The following is a 24,251-nucleotide window of genomic DNA, read 5'->3' on the forward strand; positions in this document are numbered from 1 at the left end:
CTATGCAACTTTATTGAGGCAGGCTTTCAATCCAACCTTCCTTTGGTTTTAACCTGTTTTGAAATTGTTTTATCTTCTTAAATGTTTATCTGTAAAGTGCATGAACTGCTAAATACATAGTTTAGCCTACACCCTAACTGTAAACTGCATAGCCTACATCCTATGCTTAATTTATAAGAAAAAAACAAGTCTGCTCTTGGCATATAAAAATACATTTATTTTGAAAACATACAGTATAACATTGCTCTCAAGAGACAAGTTTGATAGCCTTTCTCAGCAGTGGTCTCCCCTTAAATGTACTCAAAAAAGGGATCTGCATCAAGATATTTACTATAAACCATGTCTTACTTTTGATATACTGTATTTGTTTATTTGGCAATTACATTTAAGTGAGGAACAATACATCCCAGTACATTTCAGACGGGCAATTGTTGGAGGCGACTCCTTGTAAAAGCAGATCCTATTTCAACACTTATTGGAAACATGAGGACAGGTACAACATGTGTCCCACCACATGGGACAGTCAGAATTAATTCCTTGGCAATTTGTCAAACAACAGATTACACAAGAGAGTGACTGAGGGTCTTTTTTTCTGAAGGTACGTACATCAATTCCGCAGGATGACTTGCATCCAAACACAGGGCTACACTGAGGTAAAATTGAAATAAAAATATACTAAAAAGACACACACACACACACATCTGCCAAAGAACATCCCCAGTTTTCAAAAAAGGAGTCAAGCATTTCATCTATGAGATAAAACAGAGACTGAACAAACCAGTGGGGTTGCCAAATCACTGATGAGAAAAATAAAGGCAGCTAGGGGAAGGAAAAAGAGAGGGAGGGAGAGAGAGTGATGATAAAACTCCGCCCTCCTGTAAGCTCAGTCACAGAGAGAGAGAGTGATAATAAAACTCCGCCCTCCTGTAAGCTCAGTCACAGAGAGAGAGAGCAACAAAAAAGGAGTAGAAGAGAGCGAGAGAGACAGTGTGGCGGAGCAAGCAAGCAAGCAACAGGGACCTACCACACACACAGACACACACACAGTGCTCTCTGAGGTGAAACTGCACATGTTTCTGTCACCCCAGAGTAGACGGACTGGGTTGATGAATGAACAGTAGTGAGTTATGTACAGCTGGGTGTACTGGACAGAGGAGACCGTGTTGCTAATACATTTACATTTAAGTCATTTAGCAGACGCTCTTATCCAGAGTGACTTACAAATTACCCCTCAAAGTGTTTTTTACACCACTTTAAAGTTTTCTCTCCAGAGCTTCTGCTGCGGGGGACCAATTGTATACCCTTCAAGGAGAAAAGCAGAGGAAGGAGTACCAAAGGCTGAGAAAATTGGACCATCTCCAACCCCTTTTTATTCTATGTCTAGTCCTGTGGGAACCACGTGTGAGGAGGACTGAGGGATTGAATGCCAAGCAGCATTCTCTGAAGAAAATCCCAACTCTTATGGGACTTTCACTGCACCCAACTATCGAAATACAATGAGGAGGATCCATTGCTCAGTGTGAGCAAAAGAGCAAGAAAGAGGGGGATATAGAACTCTCCCTCCCACCCACCCATCCACCACCAGCTTCAAACGCCCCTCCTCTCCCCCTTTCCCTCCTTCACCCCCCACCCCCTCCCCTCCCCCCCACAGAGCAGAAAGCGTGAAAAATCTCACTAATGGGTTTATTTGCTGTCAGATCTACGCCGATTTGTCATTCCCTGGGACCATTTCACTTGACACATTTCATAGTTGAGTAAGCCGCTTGGCTTTCTGGCTAGAGCTAGCTGTGCTCCAGCTCCAGCAACACTCTGCTGCCAGGCTCAAAGCTCATCAGGAAGAGAGCAGCAGGCAGCCAAACCAGGAGTTCTTCAGCCCTCATAGTTGTTGCAGTCTTCCAGTTTGTAGTCCAATCATCCTGTTTGGGGTCCTTGCATTTTTGTAATAACTTTATTCTTTCCGATCGTTGGACAGTTTGGACAGAACATTGGGCCAGTTGTCCAAAGAGGCTTCCTCACACGCTTTCAGGGATCTTTGGGTTGATTCAGTTTGTGTTTAAGATGTGGTGTGGGCCACTGGCCATGCTGGCTGCGGTGTTCTGGACCCAGTGTGTCCTGCTGGAAGGGGTGGACGCCAAGAAGGAGAGGAAGAGGCCGAAGGAGACCCCCCCACAGCACACAGAGGCGTACAACGCTACCCTCTCCAACAGCGAAGAGGTTGGCGAGAGCACCAAGGTAATGCTTGATTTGAAACAAAAATGTGATCTCCAATTCACTATCGGCTGCCTCCAGCCTCTAAGAAGCTTGGGACTATAAGGTTCCATCTGTAAATAGATGATTCTGAGATAATTGGCGTTAAAGTTCCGAACCCTCATTGGTTTGAATGGTGTCAGCAATTTTTATCTATAATTTTTTTTTTTAACTTAACAACATGAATTGGGTTTTTTAGAGTACTATATAGGTAGAGAACATTGAACAGAACAAGGCTATATCAATAACTACATTTTGATAAAAATGCAGATAGAACCTTGTAGTCCCAAGCTCTCTCTGCTCTGTAGACCTGCTGGTGTATTTCAAACCTTATGTCTGAAATGTGTATATTTACTCTGATCATACAAGTGCTGAACATCAGAAGAATGATTATGATTAGTATTTGGAATATGTTATTAACTTTATCAGTGGTATTTGATTGTGTCTTTTGATTTTTATTACCTGATCTGATAATTATCAAAGTACAAATCAAATAGAAAATACAATTGCAGTAGTGCTACCAAAATTAAAACAACATAAAATAAAATAAAATGTTATTGGTCACATACACATATTTAGCAGATGTTATTGCGGGTGAAGCGAAATGCTTGTGTTCCTTGTGCTATATCATCGGATTGAATTCTCTTAACCTTGGAATCTATTCTGAGGCAAATACCTGAGCTGGAATGTCTTCTCCTCAGTTTAACGAGTGATAATTAACTTGTTAAATTATGTACTGCAATGGCTGGTTGTGGCAGATGACATGCTCCAACAGCTTTATTTGGACTTGATTCATGTATAATTGGACTTGATTCAGGCTTTATGAATGTATAATCCATGTCAAATCAAATCAAAGTGTATTTGTTGCATACACAGATTAGCAGATGTTAAAGCAGGTGCAGCGAAATGCTTATGTTTCTAGCTCCAGCAGTGCAGTAAATGTCTAACAGTACAATACCCCCCCCCCCCCCCCCCCACACACACACACAAAAGAAGAAGAAACAAGAAATGAAGAAATATCAGAATGAGCAATGTCGGAGTCCTGAATATAAATACGTGGTGTGTATAGACAGTATGGACAGTATACTGCATAAGTAGGAAAATGTATGTACAGCAGTAGTTATATATATATATATATATATAGGATGAGCTATGTGGAGATTACTGTATGCACATATAAAGTGAGTAATCAATTAGCTTAATTTCTCTGAGATCAAATTACATTTCAACAAAATAATGTTGCAGGAATGCTAATCTTATGTTTCTAACTACAGAAACAATTTCAGAACAATTAACATTATGTAAACATTATTAAAGTGACCAGTGTTCAATGACTCTAAGGTGCAGTCTCTAAGGTGCAGTCTCTAAAGTGCAGGGTAGAGTACCAAAGTGTTCTATAGAGAGAATGAGTGTAGTGATGTGGGCAATAGCCAGCATAGAAGAGGTGTGCCCTACTGGGTCAAGCCTGAGAAAGTGAGTTGTGTCTGAAATGTGTGAAACTCTAAATGGATGACTTCCTGAAGAATGTGTGGTATGTGGACATTTAAAGGCTGATCAATGCATCAATTAGTCCTCACTATGGGGGGCTAGCACCAATTTTCCAGCTTATCAGTTTTAAGGACTGTTTATTGACAAATCAGCACTCAAGAGGGTTTGGATCATCATGAATTAGGGATAAGAAGATGTGACAGTGTAGGCTACATTCTTTAAATGTGTAGCCAAAGTATTTATTTAAATATCAAATATGGACAGTAATTTGGTAGTTTGAAAGGCTTAATGATTTGGCAAACAGATAGAAAGTAGATTTTTATACCAAAGTATAATATATAAATAGCTTTGAAATAAACTGAAAAAAATTGAAAAAAAATTGTTTCCATGTCCAAAAACAGCATTTGACCTTTCACATTCTTATTTATTGGTTTATTGCTGGTATTGCATATTTCCAGGGGTTTCGAATTAGGTATTTGTTTTGCTTTTAGCCCACCCATTGTGTTTGCATTCTCAAATAACCCTTGCTGCCCCATCCACTCAATACCAGCCCTCCCTCCCTGTCCGAGATCTACCAGGTTGCCTCTGCTCTGTTTTATTTGCCATAGAGTGAGGTCTTGTTTCTGTATTCTCAAGACGAAGAAGAAGAACATATTATTCAGCCCTAGCCTGTCCCATTGTGGTCTGGCTGTGTTTATTTGACTTGGTTTGCCCTGTAAAAGCAGAAGGCTATGAAGGATGACCTTGTGTCAACCCCCAGGCTGCTGAAAACTGAGGACTACTGCACCCCACTGGGATGTATCTGTTCTGTTCTCTCTCCCATCTATCCCACCGAGCCCAGGGTGTCTCTGTCTCCAAAGCCCCCCTCCGTCCCTTCCATCTCCCCCATGGTCCAGCAACAGGCCACAGGCAGACTGCCATGATGTAATTCCTGGGAAAGATAGGTGGGCAGATATTTAAAGAGCTTTGGCAATGCTGTTCCCAGCCCATTGATTCTGTCATTCACAGGGCCAGTCTGACTCCGCTGTGTCTGGGACATCCGATAGGGGCGGTGCGGCCCTGGAAAACTGGGGCAGCGTGCCGTGTAAGCCCCTCACAAAGCCCCATAGAAAGGGTTCTGAAAGAGGACACCTCGACAAGGATTAGCCCCCTGTGCCCCCCCCCCACTTACATTCTTTTCATCTTGTCTCCCACAATCTGAGGGTAATGACATAATCACTCCTAAGACCCTGTGTTATGCCAGATAGTGTCTCGGCCAAATACTGTCACCTTTAGTTGAGGACCCTGGGGTTTAGACTTTACATCTAAGGTTAAAGAGTGGAGATGTTCAAGGTTGGACAATGCAACAAGACTCATTTTATGCTACGGAACTTGAGCACGTCTTATTGTGCATTTTGTACGTACAATGCATCAGCAAAATGGAATGCTATATCATCCGGAGTTCACTGAAAATGTGTCCAGTAAAAAACAAAAAATATCTACTATGCCAGCTGCAAGCGGTGCTTCCTTTAATTTAATTTAATGCAAAGTTATTATGGTTTGTTCAAGTTTCACTTCATCCTCACATCTGTACCTGTAATGTCTTGGAGAAAACAACCTGCTTATTAGAGTTACATTATGATGGCAGGAGAACACCATCTTGTATCTTCAAACAAGCCAAACCTTTTATACATTTGCATGTTTTTCTTTTTGCTCATGCAGTGGAAAGTCTTCTTATGATGGCATTCATTTTGCATCTGGCCCAACCCCAGCGAGAGCTGTTGGCAGGGTGCAGCAGACCACATTCCATCAGAGATTTTCCATTTGAAATTGATCACAGTTGAGGTGTTGAGTGTTGCACTGAGTGAAATCTGGTGAGATGATACCAAACAGTAACTTTTTGCATCAAAATAACATTATGTGTGCTAAAATCGCTGAACAGCACTAGACACGTTTTTCTTCTACCCTTCTTAATAGCATAGATGGGTCATCATCCACGATCCAATCTATCATGATTTCACTGACTAGCACAATAAATACAGTGTGAGGGCAGAACTACGGAAACAATATATCAATTTGCCACTTATTTCACTCCAAAGTGCAGTGAAATCTGTCAGTATGGAGCAGCAAAGGGCTCAGTCAGTCATGGAAGTAATGGAGGCAGTGAAGTCAAACATCACGCCTAGCGTGTTGAGTAATGGCTAAGCAGTGCCCTGGGGGAGACTTGAGTTTCCCCTCTCTCATCCCAACACCATGCTTAATGAAGGAGTGTGTGGGACCGTTTGGATCGCCCCACACACAGGGGACCGGACCCATCCCACAGGAAACACTAGGCCCACACACACACACACACACAGACATAGGCTGTACACACACACACACACACACACACACACACACACAAGATTGGGAACAGAGTGGGAACTGTAAATCGAGTGGGAACAAGGATACACTTACTGTGTGAGGATGAGGCCTATTTAATGGGATGTTTTGTTTTATTACACGTCTTAATGACCCTTGCTTACTTAACGCATTACACAATCGATTTAAGTACTCATTGAAATCCTGACAGACAGCGACAATACTAATAAACAGCCTTTTGTCATTACATATGAAATCTACAAGTAAAATAAACTGCTAGGATGATATTCCCCTTGCGCTCCGGTTTGGGTGCCAGAAATACAACATTTCTGTTTTTACATATCAGAGAGGTTCTGTTTGATTTGGATTTCCTGTTAGAAATCCCTTGATCTCGCCTGCTACATTTTATGTGCTGGTCATGTTCCCCTACATCAGATTCACATTGGACTCTTGAAAGAAAGCAACTTGATTTCACCGCAACATACCAGAGCTTTTGAGTATATTCTCTCCCATGTAAAGAATTGTCTGGGGTAGAGTGCATTGCATTAATCATAGACAGATGATGATTTGTGCACCTAGTCCAAATTATTGTTAAAATCTTGGCAATCCTTGAATAATTTTTTAGAGCCTTTGTTGTGATAATACATCAATCCTATAGACATTTAATAGGCGTTGAAGCCAGGGAGAATTTTGCATGTGTTCTCACATTCGAATTTTGCGCTTTTCTACTTACAACTGGTTTTTAGTACCTCATCAAGTAAGTGAGCACAAGGACAGTGCTTAGACCAAACAGAAATGAGCACTGCACTTATGTGGCAGAGTGGAACCACAAATGAGTGCATAAAGAGAAAATCTATCTACCTGGGGCATAACTCAGACCTGGGTTCAAATACTATTTGAAATCTTTCAAATACTTGTAGTGTTTGCTTTAGCCTGTCTGAAGTGCCTGGTGGGCAGGGTTTGCATAGTTGGGACTCTATTGGTTCTATTGCAATAGGCAAGCTCAATCAAGGACAGGTCAAGTATTTTCAGAGCTTTGTGTTTCCTGTCTGTAAATGAAAAATGTATTAATATTAATTATTTGAAATTATATCAAATAACATTTGAATCCATGTCTGGCTTGTAGCTCAGTTTTCAGCTTGATGTGGCCAGAGTCATTTTTAACGGCTTCTCTTACCTACCACAGATACCTGTGGAAAGAGCCACTGGAGCAATGTGAAGACTATAATTTGTACACAAAGCAGGTGTGACAGCAATCAGACTCTCTTCAGCTTTTTGACTCTTTATGTTGAGAGCAAAGCACGATTATTATTCCCTAGGAGATTTTATAAATACATTTGATTGTTTTAGTAGCTCTCTTACAGTGCATTTTGAAAGTATTCAGACCCCTTGACTTTTCCCACATTTGTTACGTTACAGCCTTATTCTAAAATGGATAAAATTATTTTTCTTCCTCATCAATCTACACACAATACCCCATAATGACAAAGCAAAAACAGGTTTTTAGACATTTTAGCAAATGTATAAAAACTGAAATATGACATTTCAATAAGTATTCAGACCCTTTACTCAGTACTTTGTTGAAGCACCTTTGGCAGCAATTACAGCCTTGAGTCTTCTTGGGTATGATGCTACAAGCTTGGCACACCTGTATTTGGGGAGTTTCTCCCATTCTTCTCTGCAGATCCTCTCAAGCTCTGTCAGGTTGGATGGGGAGCGTTGCTGCACAGCTATTTTCAGGTCTCTCCAGAGTTGTTCGATCGGGTTCAAGTCCGGGCTTTGGCTGGACAACTCAAGGACATTAGAGACTTGTCCCGAAGCCACTCCTGCGTTGTCTTGGCTGTGTGCTTAGGGTCGTTGTCCTGTTGGAAAGGGAACCTTCGCCCCAGTCTGAGGTCCTGAGCGCTCTGGAGCAGGTTTTCATCAAGAATCTCTCTGTACTTTGGTCCGTTCATATTTCCCTCGATCCTGACTAGTCTCCCAGTCCCTGCCGCTGAAAAACATCACCACAGCATGATGCTGCCACCACCATGCTTCACCATAGGGGACCTTCAATGCTGCAGAAATGTTTTGGTACCCATCCCCAGATCTGTGCCTTGAAACAATCCTGTCTTGGAGCTCTACGGACAATTCCTTCGGCCTCATAGTTTGGTTTTTGCTCTGACATGCACTGTCAACTGTGGGACCTTATATAGACAGGTGTGTGCCTTTCCAAATCATATCCAATCAATTGAATTTACCACAGGTGGACTCCAATCAAGATGTAGAAACATCTCAAGGATGATAAATGGAACCAGGATGCACCTGAGCTCAATTTCAAGTCCCATAGCAAAGGGTCTGAATACTTATGTAAATAAGGTATTTCTGTTTTCTATTTTTAATAAATGTACAAACATTTCTAAAAACCTGTTTCGCTTTGTCATTTTGAGGTATTGTGTGTAGATTGATGAGGAAAAAATTTAATTTTATCAATTTTAAAATAAGGCTGTAACGTAACAAAATGTGGAAAAAGTCAAAGGGTCTGAATATTTTCTGAATGCACTGTACACTGGAAAGGAATGCACATTCAATGTATGCATAAATATATATGGCATGTTGACACTGTAGCAGTTGTTTTGTGGAAACAAGGGAACGATAACATGAAGGCTACGCAATAGGAATATGTATACGTGCAGCATACCAACACATAATGTGATTTGAAACTTGCTTGATCGTTTTCAGTCGTATCATTTTATAATTTGGTAGCACCCTAGAGATTAAAGTGGACTGTATGTTTCATGTGGTTTATATGCATAGGTCTACGCTTTGCTCATATCATCAACAACTTGTGTGTGACATATCTACAAAGTGAAAGTGCAGGGTGTGTGAAGTATTTACCAGTTGCGCCGGTTGCATGTCTAACCATATTTAACATTGTGTTGGTAAAATCTGTGAGTTGCATCCGGGTAGGACCGGGATGGATGGGATGCTCATTAGGGGGGAACGGGGGTGGATGCATGACAGTGGGGAAGCACGCAGGTTCTCCCTAGCCTAGCCCTAGTTGCAGCTTGAGAATCCCTGCCTCCCTGGATGGGATAGGCCCTAGCTGCATTAGCCTCCTACATCCACAATAGCATCTGCTAAACACGTGTATGTGACAAATTCAATTTGATTTGATGTCTGCATAGGGACTACACCGATTTAAAAACAAGGGATTATTGACTCTTCTCCATCATCCTGTCCCACGTCAAACTATATTGGTACCGCTACCTGTTCACACAACATGCTAGCAACATTAGCAATAATCTTACAAGCTTATTTTTCAGAGTGACTGGTGCACCCTGCTCTCACTGTTTGGGGAGTAAGCCCTGCAGTTAACGTTACAAGATATTCTTTGTGTGTTGCAGGTATTTTTACTATACTAGTTGGTGCATGTCAAACAATATAATATGGATAGTTAATAAGGATAAGGACATGTAAATGAAAATAAGCTAAGAGTTATGGGCTATACCGGTATGCCTACAGAAGAGCCGGCAATGGTCCTTAGTCAAAAGGATTCGGACGCTGCCTGCTATGTGGAGTGCTGTTCAAGATGAGTATCTATTGCAGCCCCAGAGACAAGTTTTAACAGTTGTGTTTGTGTCTGCATCCCAAATGGCACCCTATTCCCTACATAGTGCACTACTTGCCATTTTTGATGGAATGTTGCCTTCCCCAGGGAATATTTCCTTCCCTTTATTGCAGCAAATAAATTCTACCTCATTTCAACAAACAAACTCTATCACAAACGTAGGGATTATTCATCACGCCTCAAACAACTGTTTCCTGAATCATCATGATGATGATGTTTAATTGTCACATAAACTGGATAAGCGCAGTGAAATGTGTTGTTTTACAGGGTCAGCCATAGTAGTACGATGTCCCTGAAGCAAATTAGGGTTAAGTGCCTTGCTCAAGGGCTCATCGACAGATTGTTCACCTTGTCGGTTCGGGTATTCAAACCTGTACCGTTCAGTTACTGGCCCAACACTCTAACAGCTAGGCTACCTGCCACCCTGGACATGGACACAATGAAGTTATAATTCAACTGCTACATAATGGAATGATTGTTGTAAAACTCAAATTCCATAACACATGCGTAACGACAGTTTACTACACAGGTAGTACATCTCTGCAAGCTTACATGTAATGTACATTGTATTGTAGATGCACGTCCAAACTAAAAACTGTGACGTTTTTTCATACTGTCATTGTGGTTACATATTTGTAAGCAAAGTTAATAGCCTTAAAAGGATCGAGGCCTGTAGCAATAGTCATCACCATCTCAGTATGAATAGGGCCCCCACCGATGAGACAAACTAACAGTGTTTGATGTTCTGAGGAGTACCTTCAGTTTAACACCTTAAGAATGTCTAACACATTTTTCAAAATTGCCACTAGAGTGGTGTGATCTCACAGCTGTTGAAAGACACAGCCATTGGATGGCACTCAAACAACAACTGGGATCAAAGGGAAGAACAGACTGATACCTGTATCTATCCTCTGCTCACTTTGTTCATGTGCTGTACGTGCTGATATAAAGGTATGTGAGTGAGAACATCGTTTACTTTGAGTCACACTCAATAGGAACTAGATTCAACATAACTGACACTTTCTCTATTTTGTCATGCTATGATTTTCATTTCTCTGTGTAAAGACTCAGTCCTTCATCTGGGGCATATTCAGTTTCACTGAGGTACAATGAATCATAATTTATTGGCAAGCTGTGGGAAGCACCACCACCTATCATCACTATTGTATGTCATGGTAGCAAAAATATGATGCCCTCCTGTGTGAAGCAGTGTGAAGAACGATCAATGAAAGTGAGAATAAAAGACTTGAGCAGACGTAAAAAATGCAGATCTTACAATCCTCATGAGGTATTGTCCCCTGTAGAGCATGGTGCTTGCAACGCCAGGGTTGTGGGTTCATTTCCCACGGGGGGCCAGTATGAAAAATGTATGCACTCACTAACTGTAAGTCGCTCTGGATAAGAGCGTCTGCTAAATGACTAAAGTAAAAATGTATTGCTTTATTGCTACGCTACTGTAGCAACTCTCATGATATTTTGAGTTACACACTGCATAAAAGTGTCAAAAAAAGTTGTAACAGTGATTTGCGCAATCTTGTTTTTTAGTTTGAATAACAGTAATAATTATCTTGGTTACAGCTGGGCCGACTTCCTAAAATTGAGAAAATCCTTTAGGGCACGGTTTTAATCGTTTAATTACAATGGCGTGTGCTAACAACACAAGACGATAACAAGCAGAGCGAGAGGGCTGCTTTCCTGGCAGTGCTATGCTGACTTTTTTATTATCACACAGGGAATAGTTAAGATATATAATTATAAGTTGCATGTGTGGGCTAACTTGAGTTGGTCTGAAAAAACAACATATGATGATCTACGTATGACATCAATATGAAAGGAGAGGTGCAGTTCTTTTGAGTCCTTAGAGATTAGCAGTCAAGCATAGCGTTAAGCTCCTTGTTTTGTGCCTTACTCTGTTGTCAATGTTCAGCGTGCATCACTTCAATCAAACAGAGTCGTCAGAGAGGCTCCTCAGTGGTGATCGTCAGTGTTTAAATCAACACACTCATCATTAAACTGGTAAAAGTGTAGCTTATGGAATAGTTATTTCAGATATATATATAGATTTTTTTTACACCATCTCAAATTCAAAAGATTTTTAATGTGCTCTTGTAAGGTTTGTGTGAAAGTGAGAGATATAAAGAGAGAAATTCTATGCGACATGAACGGTAGAAAGAAAGAAAAAGGTTCAGTATAATTAACTGGCTGTGTTGCAGTGTTGTGGAAAATATGTAGCAGATTATGCAGTAACAGTATTTTTGGCTTGACAAAATCTGTCTGCCTTTTATCTGTCTCCAGGCTTCAAAAGCACAACAAAAACCCACAGACATCCGACATGCAGGAGGCGCTGTGTTACTTAACTTGTTTATTTTGTCTGCTGTCACAAGAGAAGAGAAACGGGAGAAGACAGAGAAAAAACCCACAAACACAAAATATGAAACCTTTTTTATTCTAGCATATTGAAGACAAGACAAACAATGGGTTACTTTGTTGCTGTTGAATATAACGAGAGGCGAGTCTCTCTTTCTGTGAAGAAAAGGCGGCATGTTAGTTTTGCAGATAAGTGATCCGTGTCCTCCTGCCAAACCTAAACAAATTCCATTTCAGACAGCTCACCTCCATGGCTCGTCCTAATCTCCTCTTCTATCTCCACCACAGTCACTTGACGTTTGGAGAGGAGGAAGGAGGGCTTTGCTTGGGGAGGATTCAAGGCATTTGTGGTTATTGGAATTCACACAGCATCACGTTTCACCCAAATGAAACTACACTAGCCAGGGTGGGCTAGGGTTAGAATGATTGGGTGGCAGAGGCCTTTCATTTTGATAAAGGTAATATGTGAGGATGTTTTTTTTCTCAGCAAAAGGATGACATCATCACACATCCAGAAACCCTGCATATCAAACAAAGGTCTACAATTATTATGAGGGAGTTTTCACTTAGAAATGGTAAAAGTCCATGAACTTTACTGGCAAGTCAATTTCAACAGCCATTGTTGACTTTTATGGCATGCCACCATATTTATTATCATATTCAATATGGTCATTACACTCCTGATATACTGTAAGTATGTTTGTAGGAATAGGTGAAAGTGTTGTTGGGTGTTTATAAATGTTGTTGTAGACTAATTGGGCACTAAAATAGCCCATGGATAGAGACATTTTACATGGAGTCCTGAATGCACAGTATGATCATGGAAATGTCCATGTGTTGAAAAAAATCCCTTGAGACGTCTTGTTTATTTTCCTCTGACCCTATTGGGCAAATAATAATTGACGTGGCACCTGAGTGAATTATCTGGAGAGAAAAAATAAGCAAAGAGGGAAAGTCTTGGAGAGAAAAAGTGACTGAACATAGTTGGCAAAGTGAAAGGTACGACACAAAAAGCTTTATTCCCTCTCTCTGGAATGGCAGTAGACCGGCAAGGAGAGACCGGGAGAGAGAAAGAAAGAGAGTTCACTTCATAGTGTAACCTGCCTTGATGTCTGGCACCATTTAATAGTATCTTAAGGCAAGATTTTCCAATTATGGTTGGTAAGCAGAAAATATGACTCATTGGATTCAGTTACTTAGTTACAATACTTTGCATTGTGTGGTAGTGGGTGAAATGATTCCAGGCTGAAATATCTGATGAATCTTGCAATTAGCACTGCTCTCCTCAAAGAGCATTTGTTATTGAGGAATACGAACACAGTGCAACAGTTTGGGACTAGCTTGATTCTAAGTACATTCTGCCAGCACACTTTATCCCACTTTATTTTACTGGGCACTTGTTTAGTGCTCACTATTAATCAGCCAGGTTAATTTAACTACATCTGGCTCTCCTTGGTGTATCATTGATTCATAGTAGGCCTGTGTTCAAAGCATAATCCTAAATGCCAACTTGGTATTCATTCATTCAACTGTGTTCATTCCAAAATCAGACCTTAAAAGTGGTCTAATATCGGTAGTCCAACCGTGTCCCATGCCATCTTCTGTTAAGATCCAGCTATGCCGTCTATTTGAAGGAAAAATGTCTCATGGGTTTTCTCTCTCATGTATCTTATAGATTCCTGACAACCAGAGAGTGGATCCCCTGGGATCATGGATGGACTTTGTGAAACGACCCGTAGACAACTTCCCTGGGAAGTGCCGCAAACGCAAAAGGCCACTGGTAAATATAACAATGGCTTCAGTAGTGGTTCAAATAAGCTAGCTGATCAAGCGCTGGTCTGTTCATTACATTGGTCACGAAGCATCTAGTACGATACATAAGTAGAATATTGACCGTTTTAATATTGAAACAACTTTCTGTGTCAAATCATGTGTACATTAGATGTATGATGAGCCTATATTATTATGTAATGTGTTATTATTTCCTGGTCTTTGTCAGCCAGGGCCACCAGGTCCTCCTGGTCCTCCAGGCCCCCAGGGGCCTCCTGGATCCCCCGGGGCAGAGGTCACCCAGGAGGTCCTCCTCCAGGAGTTCAAAGAGATGATAAAAGGTAACATCATATAAAGTCATAAAATGTCAGATAAAAGACACAACATGTTATAAAGTCTGATCTGGTCCTTCGCTGAGTATAAAAAGACACGTTGATTCCAAAACATTGGTGATTGATCAACTGCTACTGGTGATGGATCATTGTTTCAGTGAAGGCTGAAGTATTTCATTAGTAACTGACCATCCGAGGTAGATACCGGATCTGAGTGACAGTAAACTCACTACTCTATTGCTGTACTGTAGTACTCAGAGAAAGTTGTTCCTATAGTTCAAAGTCAAGTCCATGTTCTTCTCATCTTTCTAGTTGAGATTCCCATATTCCTTCTGTGTTTTCACCAGAAGCTACAGAGAGGAGAGCTGCTGCAGTGGACAGGCAGACCAGTACCAGTCCTAGTCAGATACCCATGGCCCTCATGGCCCTGGAAGGAATGACCTCTTACAGGAGGATAGAGGAAGCCTTCCACTGTAAACTCATAGGACCTGTGGTTGTCGACAAGAAGACACTGATGGAGCTCCAGAACTTTCAGACGGTACATTTTGGAGGAACAATTGAGACGTTTGTGGAGAATGTAGAAGTTTGTGAAGTATTTGGTCACCTCCTTGACCGTCTTCTTTATCCTCTTGTCTTACTCAACATTAAGCCCTCTATTTATCTCACCTTCACTTTTCTTTCTTTCTATTTTCTTTCTTTTAACTTTGTTTTCACCGTAGGTTTTAAGTTTTAACCAGCAGTGATTCTGGTTATATCCCCCTGATATATAAGAATGAAGCCAGGAATAATTAGGGATCACCCCTTCCCTAAAGTCTGACAAAGCAATACCATGCTTTGAGTTTAGACTGGCTTCTTAGTCCTTAGTAAAACAATATCTATTTTTGCAATGCTCCACATTACTTTCTGGGTGGTATACAAAAGGCACTCTGTCTGTGACTTGGAATATGGTGCGGAGAGGACAAACATTGGCACTGTTTGAAACGGCATGATGTAGTGGAAGAACTATGCCAAGGGACATTCTGAGGCGGGAGGTTAAGAGTAGACCAATCAAATCAAATGTATTCATCACATAGACAGGTTACAGCAGGTATAAAATAACTAAATCCATCAAAATAACATTTTTTATGAAAATATGTCAAAACCGTGCCAATATATCCTCCAAATACCGGCTTCGAGGGCATTATCACTTTTATACAACGGGTTACCAACAAATCCAAATAATGATTGACATATTTTTATAAAAAACTTTCTTTTGATGAATTTATTCATACTATTTCATCCTTCCACAAGATATAGTCCCGACACAAATCTAGGGTTGCTACCCAAGCCGGCTGGTCGTTCGTTCTATCGGTTCGGTTGCCAGAGACGCGACCCAGTCGTTCAGTCTTTTTGTTCTGTATCTATGGACGCGACCCAGTCGTTCATTCTAAATGTTCCATTGCCATACTGACTGGCAACGTTCTTATCCCTTGTTTGCTAGCTAGCCAACTACGGCTAGTTTACGGTCATTTCAAAAAGTGCAGCCAGAATAAAAGCAAAGTAGCTGCATTTGCATTTGTTTAAGCTGTTTTCTATTGACATTTATTTGGATCCATCCATAACAATGAGCTAATGAGGCGCGATTTCGCCTGGCATAGAAAATGTGCTCACTCATCAAGACACTGTTTTTCAGAGGAGCTAGCCAACAACACAGCTAACACAATCACTTCAAACTGAAGCTGGAAAGACTGCAAACTAGCTGCAATTTGTTTCTTTTTACCTTTTTTCAATTGACATTTCTTTGTATATATCCATAAAAATTATGCCAGCTGATTCATGATTTCGACTGGCTGAGAAACGCTGCCTGCCTGCCTGTCTGTCTGTCTCGTCCTGACTCCCCACATGTTCATTACTATGGGACAGCTGGAGATCGAATTTGAATATTGAAACAATGTTGCAAATGTCGGAGAGACAGAAAGCAAGGTTTATACAAATCTCCACTGTTGAAAACAAAAGTTTAGTCTAAAAGAAATGTGAGATAATGTCTAGATGCTTTTTATAGTGGAGATCAAGTTTATAAAGTGCCTGGCTGGGCTGATGAGACAGTGGATTGGGCAGTCAGATGGAACAGAGTAAATAGGCATTTTAACGTCATAGATTTAGCCGGTGGTAACTTGTGGAATAGACACGGGTTGGAATGCGGTTTTAACCCATCAGCATTCAGGATTAGAGCCACCCGTTGTATAAATAGTAATAATGGGCTGTGTTACACTGTATTTACAAAAATAAAGTGGGTAGTGACTTGGTCAGGCAGTGGAATAAATAGCTAGTATTCCAATGTCTGTTGGAAATGTTTGGATTGTTTGCTCGGGTGTTCCCTTTGGCAGACATACATATACATTTTGTAGGTCTTCGATTCCCTTTAGCCAGATATCAATTGAGCCCAAATTATCTGTGAGTCATTGTACAACTCCATTCTGCAAGTCACATTGTATTTATCCTTCCAGCCTCCTGCTAAAGGTGCCTTCCTCAGAGGGACAGGAATGGACCAATCCACAGGACGATTCACGGCTCCCGTCACAGGGATCTACCAGCTCTCTGCTAATGTTCATATCGGTAAGGAATGCTTCTCTACCTTAGGGAAACCCAATTATCAGGGAATCATCTTGAGAAATGTATTGATTTGGAAGTTGGATATCAAATATAAAGACAATGCATGAGGGGCATTGAGGCACAATTTATCCAGATATTTTGCTAAAATATTGTACATCTTCAGAGGACTCTGTGACCTTTTCTTTAGAGAGGTGTTTCTTAGCTGGATAATGTATGACCTCAGAGTTACTCTGTTTCCTCCCTGAAGACCACAACGAGGTGAAGAGGAGTAAGAGTCAGCTGAGAGCCAGGGACAATGTGCGAGTGCTGATCTGCATCGAATCCCTGTGCCATCGATATACGTGAGTAGGCCTACCCTCAGTCCCTGTCTATTGATCGTCTACCGTTTATCAACAAATCAGCATGATGAAGTTTGAAAATGCCTCCAATATCTAGTCACCCTATGAAACAAACTCAAATGAGTCCACTCCACACTTTTTCACCTTGGCATAAAGACCATATGGTTCTTATTTGTTACATGGAATGTAGTAAAAACGATCCCTGACAAACAAAGCAATATCATAACGATTCTTTTCTTTCCCCCCATAAGAGTTAGCTAATCTTTTATTGTCTGCCAGGTCAGGCTTTCTGTTGTGTTGTTAAGGCTCATTGAATCCATGCCTGATAACCAGTGTTTAATGCCAGTTTTACTTTTGCTAGTGTTTACGAACTGTTAAAGATGGTGTCTATTATACATTGTGTGGAACCAGTTAGGCATTTCCTGTGTTAAAGTGGAACACGTCTTTAAAGGAAATGTCCTCTCACCCCTTCCCCTGGTCCCTGTCGCCTCCAAACTCTTTATAGACTCACCTTTGACACCTGGGACACCATGCTGCTTCCAGCACCACAGGCCAGGGTCATATTCATTCAGTAAATCGTAGAAAAACATTTAGCTATGAAAAAATTCAAAGCAACATTTCTTATTGGACATTTGGTGCCTATTGAATACGACCCTGAATAGAGAAATGTTATTTTTGGGATGTGTGAAGGATGCAGAGAACGAACGAGAATATTACACACTAGTTTTTAGATACCAGAATATTACACACTCGTTTGTAGATACCAGAATATTACACACTTCTTTGTAGATACCAGAATATTACACACTCGTTTGTAGATACCAGAATATTACACACTCGTTTGTAGATACCAGAATATTACACACTCGTTTGTAGATACCAGAATATTACACACTTCTTTGTAGATACCAGAATATTACACACTCGTTTGTAGATACCAGAATATTACACACTCGTTTGTAGATACCAGAATATTACACACTCTTTGTAGATACCAGAATATTACACACTCGTTTGTAGATACCAGAATATTACACACTCGTTTGTAGATACCAGAATATTACACATTCATTTTTGCCATTTCTGTTTATATAAAGTAAGCAAAAAATGTTTAAACGAACGGTACCCAATATCTCCAGAATATGTAAAGGCCAACAACCTTGCTTCACAACCTGGTATTATCAAAAAAAAAAGTATAAATAATATTGTTATGATGGTTACCTTACCCCAAAATAGTGGGCTCATTGTTGTAGCTTTTCCACCCCAAAGCCTCCAGCCTGTCTGGCTCTCCCACACATGAAAATGCAGAGAATGTAAAATGAGCCTCATTGCGATGGCAGTTAAGTGAAGACAAACATGATTGATTCACCATAAAAATGCAGCGTTTTCCACTAAACAGGAGCCAGTGGTCTCAGCAGGAGTTGTACAACTAGACTCCACGCCTGTAATATTACTGTCTGCACTGCAGACTTCATTAAAGGGTCACTGTAATGATGATGATGATTCAAGACTCAAAATGAAGCAATGACATGTTTATTTAACGTGTACGAAAACACATTTTGCATGAAATAGCATGCAATTACACTATTTTATTTCAGAAAGTGTTAGGCATGTATAGATAAAGTAAAGTTATTTTTAACAAATGTAAAGATCAGGTAACAAGATTATGATTAATTAACATTTGTTGTCTGTTTTCCTCTTCGTTACAGGTCGTTAGAGATGATTGTTGGATTGGAAAGTAACAGCAAGATCTTCACAGTGTATGTGCAAGGGTTGCTGGAGCTACAGGTAGGCTTACATTTATCAAACTGATCATCACAACGCTTGCCATGAAGATTTTCCAATAGGGTCAAAAAGCCTTTAAGAAGTGTTAACAAATACAATTACTTCTTAACACTATAATGGGTTTTAATATCACTATAGCAAAACAAACAGTCATCATATTATTGTATTTAAAATGTTATTGTATCTCCTCAGGTTGGACAGTACACCTCTATATTTGTGGACAATGGTGCTGGGGCATCCATCACAATACAGAATGGCTCTGACTTCATGGGCATGTTGCTGGGTGTATAGCCTCAAGTCCTGCCCTTGGGGCTGGGGGTATTCCTTCCCTCTTCCCATTGGACACCAGGGCCCTGGCCACGCAAGGCATCTGTCTTACCTGTATCTGACTGGACTACTAACAGATGCTATCTGCCAATCCCCATCCATGGAGGTGAAAGCAAAAGGCATGAGCAGCATTTGCAGCCATTGAACTTCTCTACTTGGCGTATCCTGGAAGAACCGTTTTGAAAGCTTAAGGACTGTGTCTCACCACAGACACCATGAAAGCAAGCACTCATATGGGCCAAGAAAGACACTTGTGCATACCAACAGACAATCCTAATAGACAAGACTTCACATCTTCAAATCACTCAATGAACATTTTGAATTTGAGAAAGAAAAAATGTATCACAGATGTATTTTCAATACAGTAATAGCCTGATAGGAAAAATGCTATAATGAATATCATTCATGAAATGTAAAGGTTTTTATCATCTGATGTCAATCTCTTTATTGGAATGGCAGTAGCTAAGAAAGTACCTAGACTCTGTGAGTGTGTATAAACACTGGATGATGCAAAGATGCTCAGTATGCATTGTATGGGCGCCCCAACTTCTCAGCTAGGGTTGCAAAATTCAGAAACATTTAGGAAAATCCAACAAGGGAATTTTGGGAAAGTTACCGGAATTTTGCAACCCTATTCTCAGCAAAGTGACCTCTACTGTATGTTCAATCTAGGGGGACTGTGTGTGTCTCATGTGGAGTCTACAGCCCACTGAACAAAATAGAAGAAACATTGGCCTCTGTATGGAACCATTTTGTGGGATTCAAACCCAAACTAAGGAATGTGGTTAGAGCATTGAAATGAAATGCAAGTTTGTTGGCCATTCTGTTTTATACCGAGTGCCTTCAGAAAGTATTTATACCCTTTGACTTATTCCACATTTTGTTGTGTTACAGCCTGAATTCAAGACGGATTAAATCAACAACAAAAATCTCACCCATCTACACACAATACCCCATAATGACAAAGTGAAAACATGTTTTTAAAAATGTTTGCTAATTTATTGAAAATTAAATACAGAAATATCTGTCAAGCTCTGTCAATTTGGTTGTTGATCATTGCTAGACAGCCATGTTCAGGTCTTGCCATAGGTTGTCAAGCTGATTTAAGTCAAAACTGTAACTAGGCCACTCAGGAACATTCAATGTCGTCTTGGTAACCAACTCCAGTGTATATTTGGCCTTGTGTTTTAGGTTATTGTCCTGCTGAAAGGTGAATTTATCTCCCAGTGTCTGTTGGAATGCAGACTGGATCAGGTTTTCCTCTAGGATTTTGACTGTGCTTAGCTCTATTCAGTTAATTTTTATCCTAAAAAACTCCCTAGTCCTTGCCGATGACAAGCATACCCATAACATGATGCAGCCACCACCATGCTTGAAAATATGAAGAGTGGTACTCAGTGATGTGTTGTGTTGGATTTGCCCCAAACATAACGCTTTGAATTCAGGAAATAAAGTTAATTTCTTTGACAATTATTTTGCAGTTTTACTTTAGTGTTTTATTGCAAACAGGATGCATGTTTTGGAATATTTTGTATTCTGTACAAGCTTCCATTTTTTTCACTGTCATTTAGGTTTGTATTGTGGAGTAGCTACAGTGTTGTTGATCCATCCCCCGTTTTCCCCTCTCACAGCCATTTAACTCTGTAACTGTTTTAAAGTCACAATTGGCCTCATGGTGAAATCCCTGAGCGGTTTCCTTCCTCTCCATCAACTGAGTTAGGAAGGACGCCTGTATATTTGCAGTGACTGGGTGTATTGATACACCATCCAAAGTGTAACTAATAAATTCACCATGCTCAAAGGGATATTCAATGTCTGCTTTAAAAAAAATGGTATCTACCAATAGGTGCCCTTCTTTGCGAGGCATTGGAAAACCTCTCTCATCTTTGTGGTTGAATCTGTGTTTAAAATTCACTGCTCGACTGAGGTACCTTACAGATAATTGTATGTGTGGGGTACAGAAATTAGGTAATCATTCAAAAATCATGTTAAACACTATTATTGCACACAGAGTGAGTCCATGCAACTTATTATGTGACTTGTTAAGCAAATGTCTACTCCTGAATTTAGTCTTGCCATAGCAAAGGGTTGAATACTTATTGACTCAAGACTTTTCAGCTGTTTATTTTTAATTAATTTGTAAACATTTCTAAAAACATAATTCCACTTTGACATTATGGGGTATTGTGTGTAGGCCAGTGACACAATCTCAATTTAATCACTTTTAAATTCAGGCTGTAACACAACAAAATGTGGAAAAAGTCAATGGGTGTGAATACTTTCTGAAGGCACAGTATTTAATATACAGTGTTTCCACGTTACGCTTATGCCAAATGATATAATTGCCACGGTCAATCAGAAAACATGTTGCCTACTGTTTTATAAAATGCCAGTTGTTTCACCAAAAGAGACTGACCATGTTATCTATTCAATTAGAAAATAATCACATTTAGATTTTTGTGGCATGTATAGCTCTACGTTTTTTCCGACCATATAGTTGATGAAGTTGTCTGTAAATTATGATAATATTTCATTAATACATGTTGTTAAGAGTTGAATTTGGACGTACATAGCGTATATGTTAAAATGTATCCACACGTAATAGAAAATTGATATTAATATCTTTTATCACCGTAGGGATCAATTTACAGTTTCAAGACCACCACAGATTGGAGTATCATTATGTTTTATACTGATTTGCTTTTTTAATAGCTAATATGATCAAAATTAAACTAAGGTAAAATATTATGTTATTTCTGTATTTACTCAATACATGTGAGCGCTGCATAAAGCTTGACATTTATATTGGAGAAGGCTACAAGTATCAGCAATCAATGCTTTTTACAGAGAGGATTGCAAGTATTTTTACTGGTCTATAGATGACTTCATCATTAGGAATAGGAGGTCCTCATAGGACCTTACCGTCCAGTTGTTGGGTAGATTAATGCCTTGACCAGTCATATAATGGAGTTATAATGCGGTTCTAAGTCTTTCTTTAAATATATTTTGGGTGGTCTGTGTATCACAAGGCCATAATAAGAAGCTTTTAGCCTCCATTGCACAAATGCCTGTCCAGTCACTTGTATGAGCTTGTCAGCATCAATGCATGAATGCCTTAATAAGAGAGCTCTGCTCATGTAAGCGTTGTTGAGCCCAAAGTGCCAGCCACACACTGTACCCACATAGACCAAACACAAGGACTTTACCTACACCCGTCAAACTACAGTAATCTGCTGATCCATGGGAAAGACCGTTGTAATTCCTCAAGCCCGTACCAGGCCCTTCTACTAATATTTATATTGCATGAGTTTATTGTGTTAGACTAACCACAAACCTATAATTTCTTATACAGGTGAATCAGACATGCCTTCTAGGGATAGATTCAGGCCTTGATTCCTGCATGTTCCTGCATGTGGGCGCAGCTGCAAAAAAATCTGTAAAACCGAATTGTTGCCAGAGATCTGTATATAATGACGAGATGCTCATGTCTCCGCCCTAACAATAGGTCAAGGGGGAGAAGCAGTCGACAAGTTTAGGTCCAAAATAATCCCATAGAAACGTATTGGGTTTATTTTGGACTGATTTTGGAGAGAGTGAAACCTCTCGCTTTGCCTCTTCCTCTCTGGTTTTACAGATTCGGCGATAGAAATGTAAAGGTCATTTCCGATTGCAGTGTTTACAGTGAATGCAGTCTCCACTAAAGCGGGAACATTGCCTTTAAATTTCAATCACGCTATAAAGCTGAACTTCTGTGATGCGGATTGAATAGAGCCCCTAGACCTCAATCAGTTCTGCCTTAACCCGCGATAACCGACAACTGCATAACAGTTTCATTGTTTTTATTTAGGCGATGTCGGAGGTGTACTGGGTTGGAGTTGGAGCTGTCAAATCAGCAAGCGGCTCCTGGCATTATAGGCCTACCTATCACGGACATTCCCATTGGATACGTGGAGTCGCATGAGTTATAGCCTTGTTCAGTGCCGTGTATTCATGGATGCCAAGGGAAGCCAGGCTTCCCAAAAAAAATTGCCAAGAAAAAAAGAAACAAAGTCATTTTTCTTCCATCTCTCTGTGTTTCATAAATGTCCTTTAATTCACAAGAGGCTGAATGTATCTCACCGGAGAAAGCATCCGAGCAAACAAAACAGCGCCCCTCTGTCTCAGTATGTGTAGCGTAGCTATCTGATGCTGTCTGGTCAAAAAGAGTATGACATTGTTGCAACCTTTGCATTGAATGCAAGGGAAGCCAGCGAGCATTTGGTTTCCCTTGATAAAAAATTAATAAAATAATAGCCAATCAGTATTGAGCTAAACTGAGTGAGCTCAGCTGCGAATGGCCCTGGTGCACCAAAAAAAACTGTCAAGGGAAGCCAGTTTGGATTTGGATTCAGACCAATCACATCACATCAGAAGCCAAGTGTCATTGACAGAAAAAAAACTTGAATTGTTGCATCTTGTTGTGTTGTTGTCCTCCAGTGGCTAGCTAGCTAGCTAAAATCATCCCTTTCCTGAATTAGCCATGGATGAGATAAGGATTTGGACTTGTGGTTTTACTTAATTCTCCGTACTGACCAATGATTATAACGGTGATTCTGATCCAACTATAAATTCATATATTGTGCCCCTGGCCTGAGAGGATGGAAGTTAAACATGTAGCTAGATGTATTATGCTAATGTTAACTAGCTAGCCTGGCGCGTAGTTGCCCATGAAAGGAAGTTAGGCTAGCGAGCAAGCATTTTAGCCAGGTAGCTTAGGACAACAACAACTAAAAGTGTGTACTGTATGACAGTCATAGACCGTTTAGGCAACATGAAAGAGGAGGATGGCATTGGCATTTCTCTACAAGTAGGGTGAGTTATCATGTTGTTTTCTACTTGCGGGCACGCACACACACACACACACACACACACACACAGAAATCAGCATATTTTAGTTGTCACTGTATTAGACTAAGCACAGGTAATTAGATGATGTTGAAGTTGATATAGTGGAAGCAGCTCCTGTTTTCTTTGCGACTTGCAGTAACTCTCCGTGGTTCTAAATCAATAGTTGTT

At 40.3% G+C, this 24,251-nt stretch overlaps 1 protein-coding gene across 1 annotated transcript; it reads left to right on the top strand.

The window, feature by feature from the left end:
- Positions 1-986: 986 nt before the first annotated feature.
- On the top strand, positions 987-21,599 carry LOC311147445 (adipolin-like). Its single transcript, XM_084184141.1, has 8 exons — positions 987-2,232; positions 13,728-13,832; positions 14,052-14,163; positions 14,502-14,692; positions 16,641-16,749; positions 16,994-17,087; positions 18,794-18,872; positions 19,062-21,599. Exons 1-8 carry the CDS (start codon positions 2,059-2,061, stop codon positions 19,158-19,160), a joined length of 963 nt encoding a protein of 320 aa, XP_084040267.1. The 5' UTR covers positions 987-2,058; the 3' UTR covers positions 19,161-21,599.
- Positions 21,600-24,251: the final 2,652 nt, after the last annotated feature.

This window comes from Coregonus lavaretus, assembly GCF_964263955.1.
Source record: "Coregonus lavaretus genome assembly, chromosome: 20".
NCBI lineage: Eukaryota > Metazoa > Chordata > Actinopteri > Salmoniformes > Salmonidae > Coregonus > Coregonus lavaretus.

Excerpts from the sequence above, each read along its gene's own strand:
- LOC311147445 (XM_084184141.1), top strand. The coding sequence starts at position 2,059 with ATGTGGTGTGGGCCACTGGCCATGCTGGCTGCGGTGTTCTGGACCCAG. Across the intron at positions 14,693-16,640 it reads AGCTCCAGAACTTTCAGACG|CCTCCTGCTAAAGGTGCCTT; the intron begins GTACATTTTGGA and ends TTATCCTTCCAG. Across the intron at positions 18,873-19,061 it reads AAGGGTTGCTGGAGCTACAG|GTTGGACAGTACACCTCTAT; the intron begins GTAGGCTTACAT and ends GTATCTCCTCAG.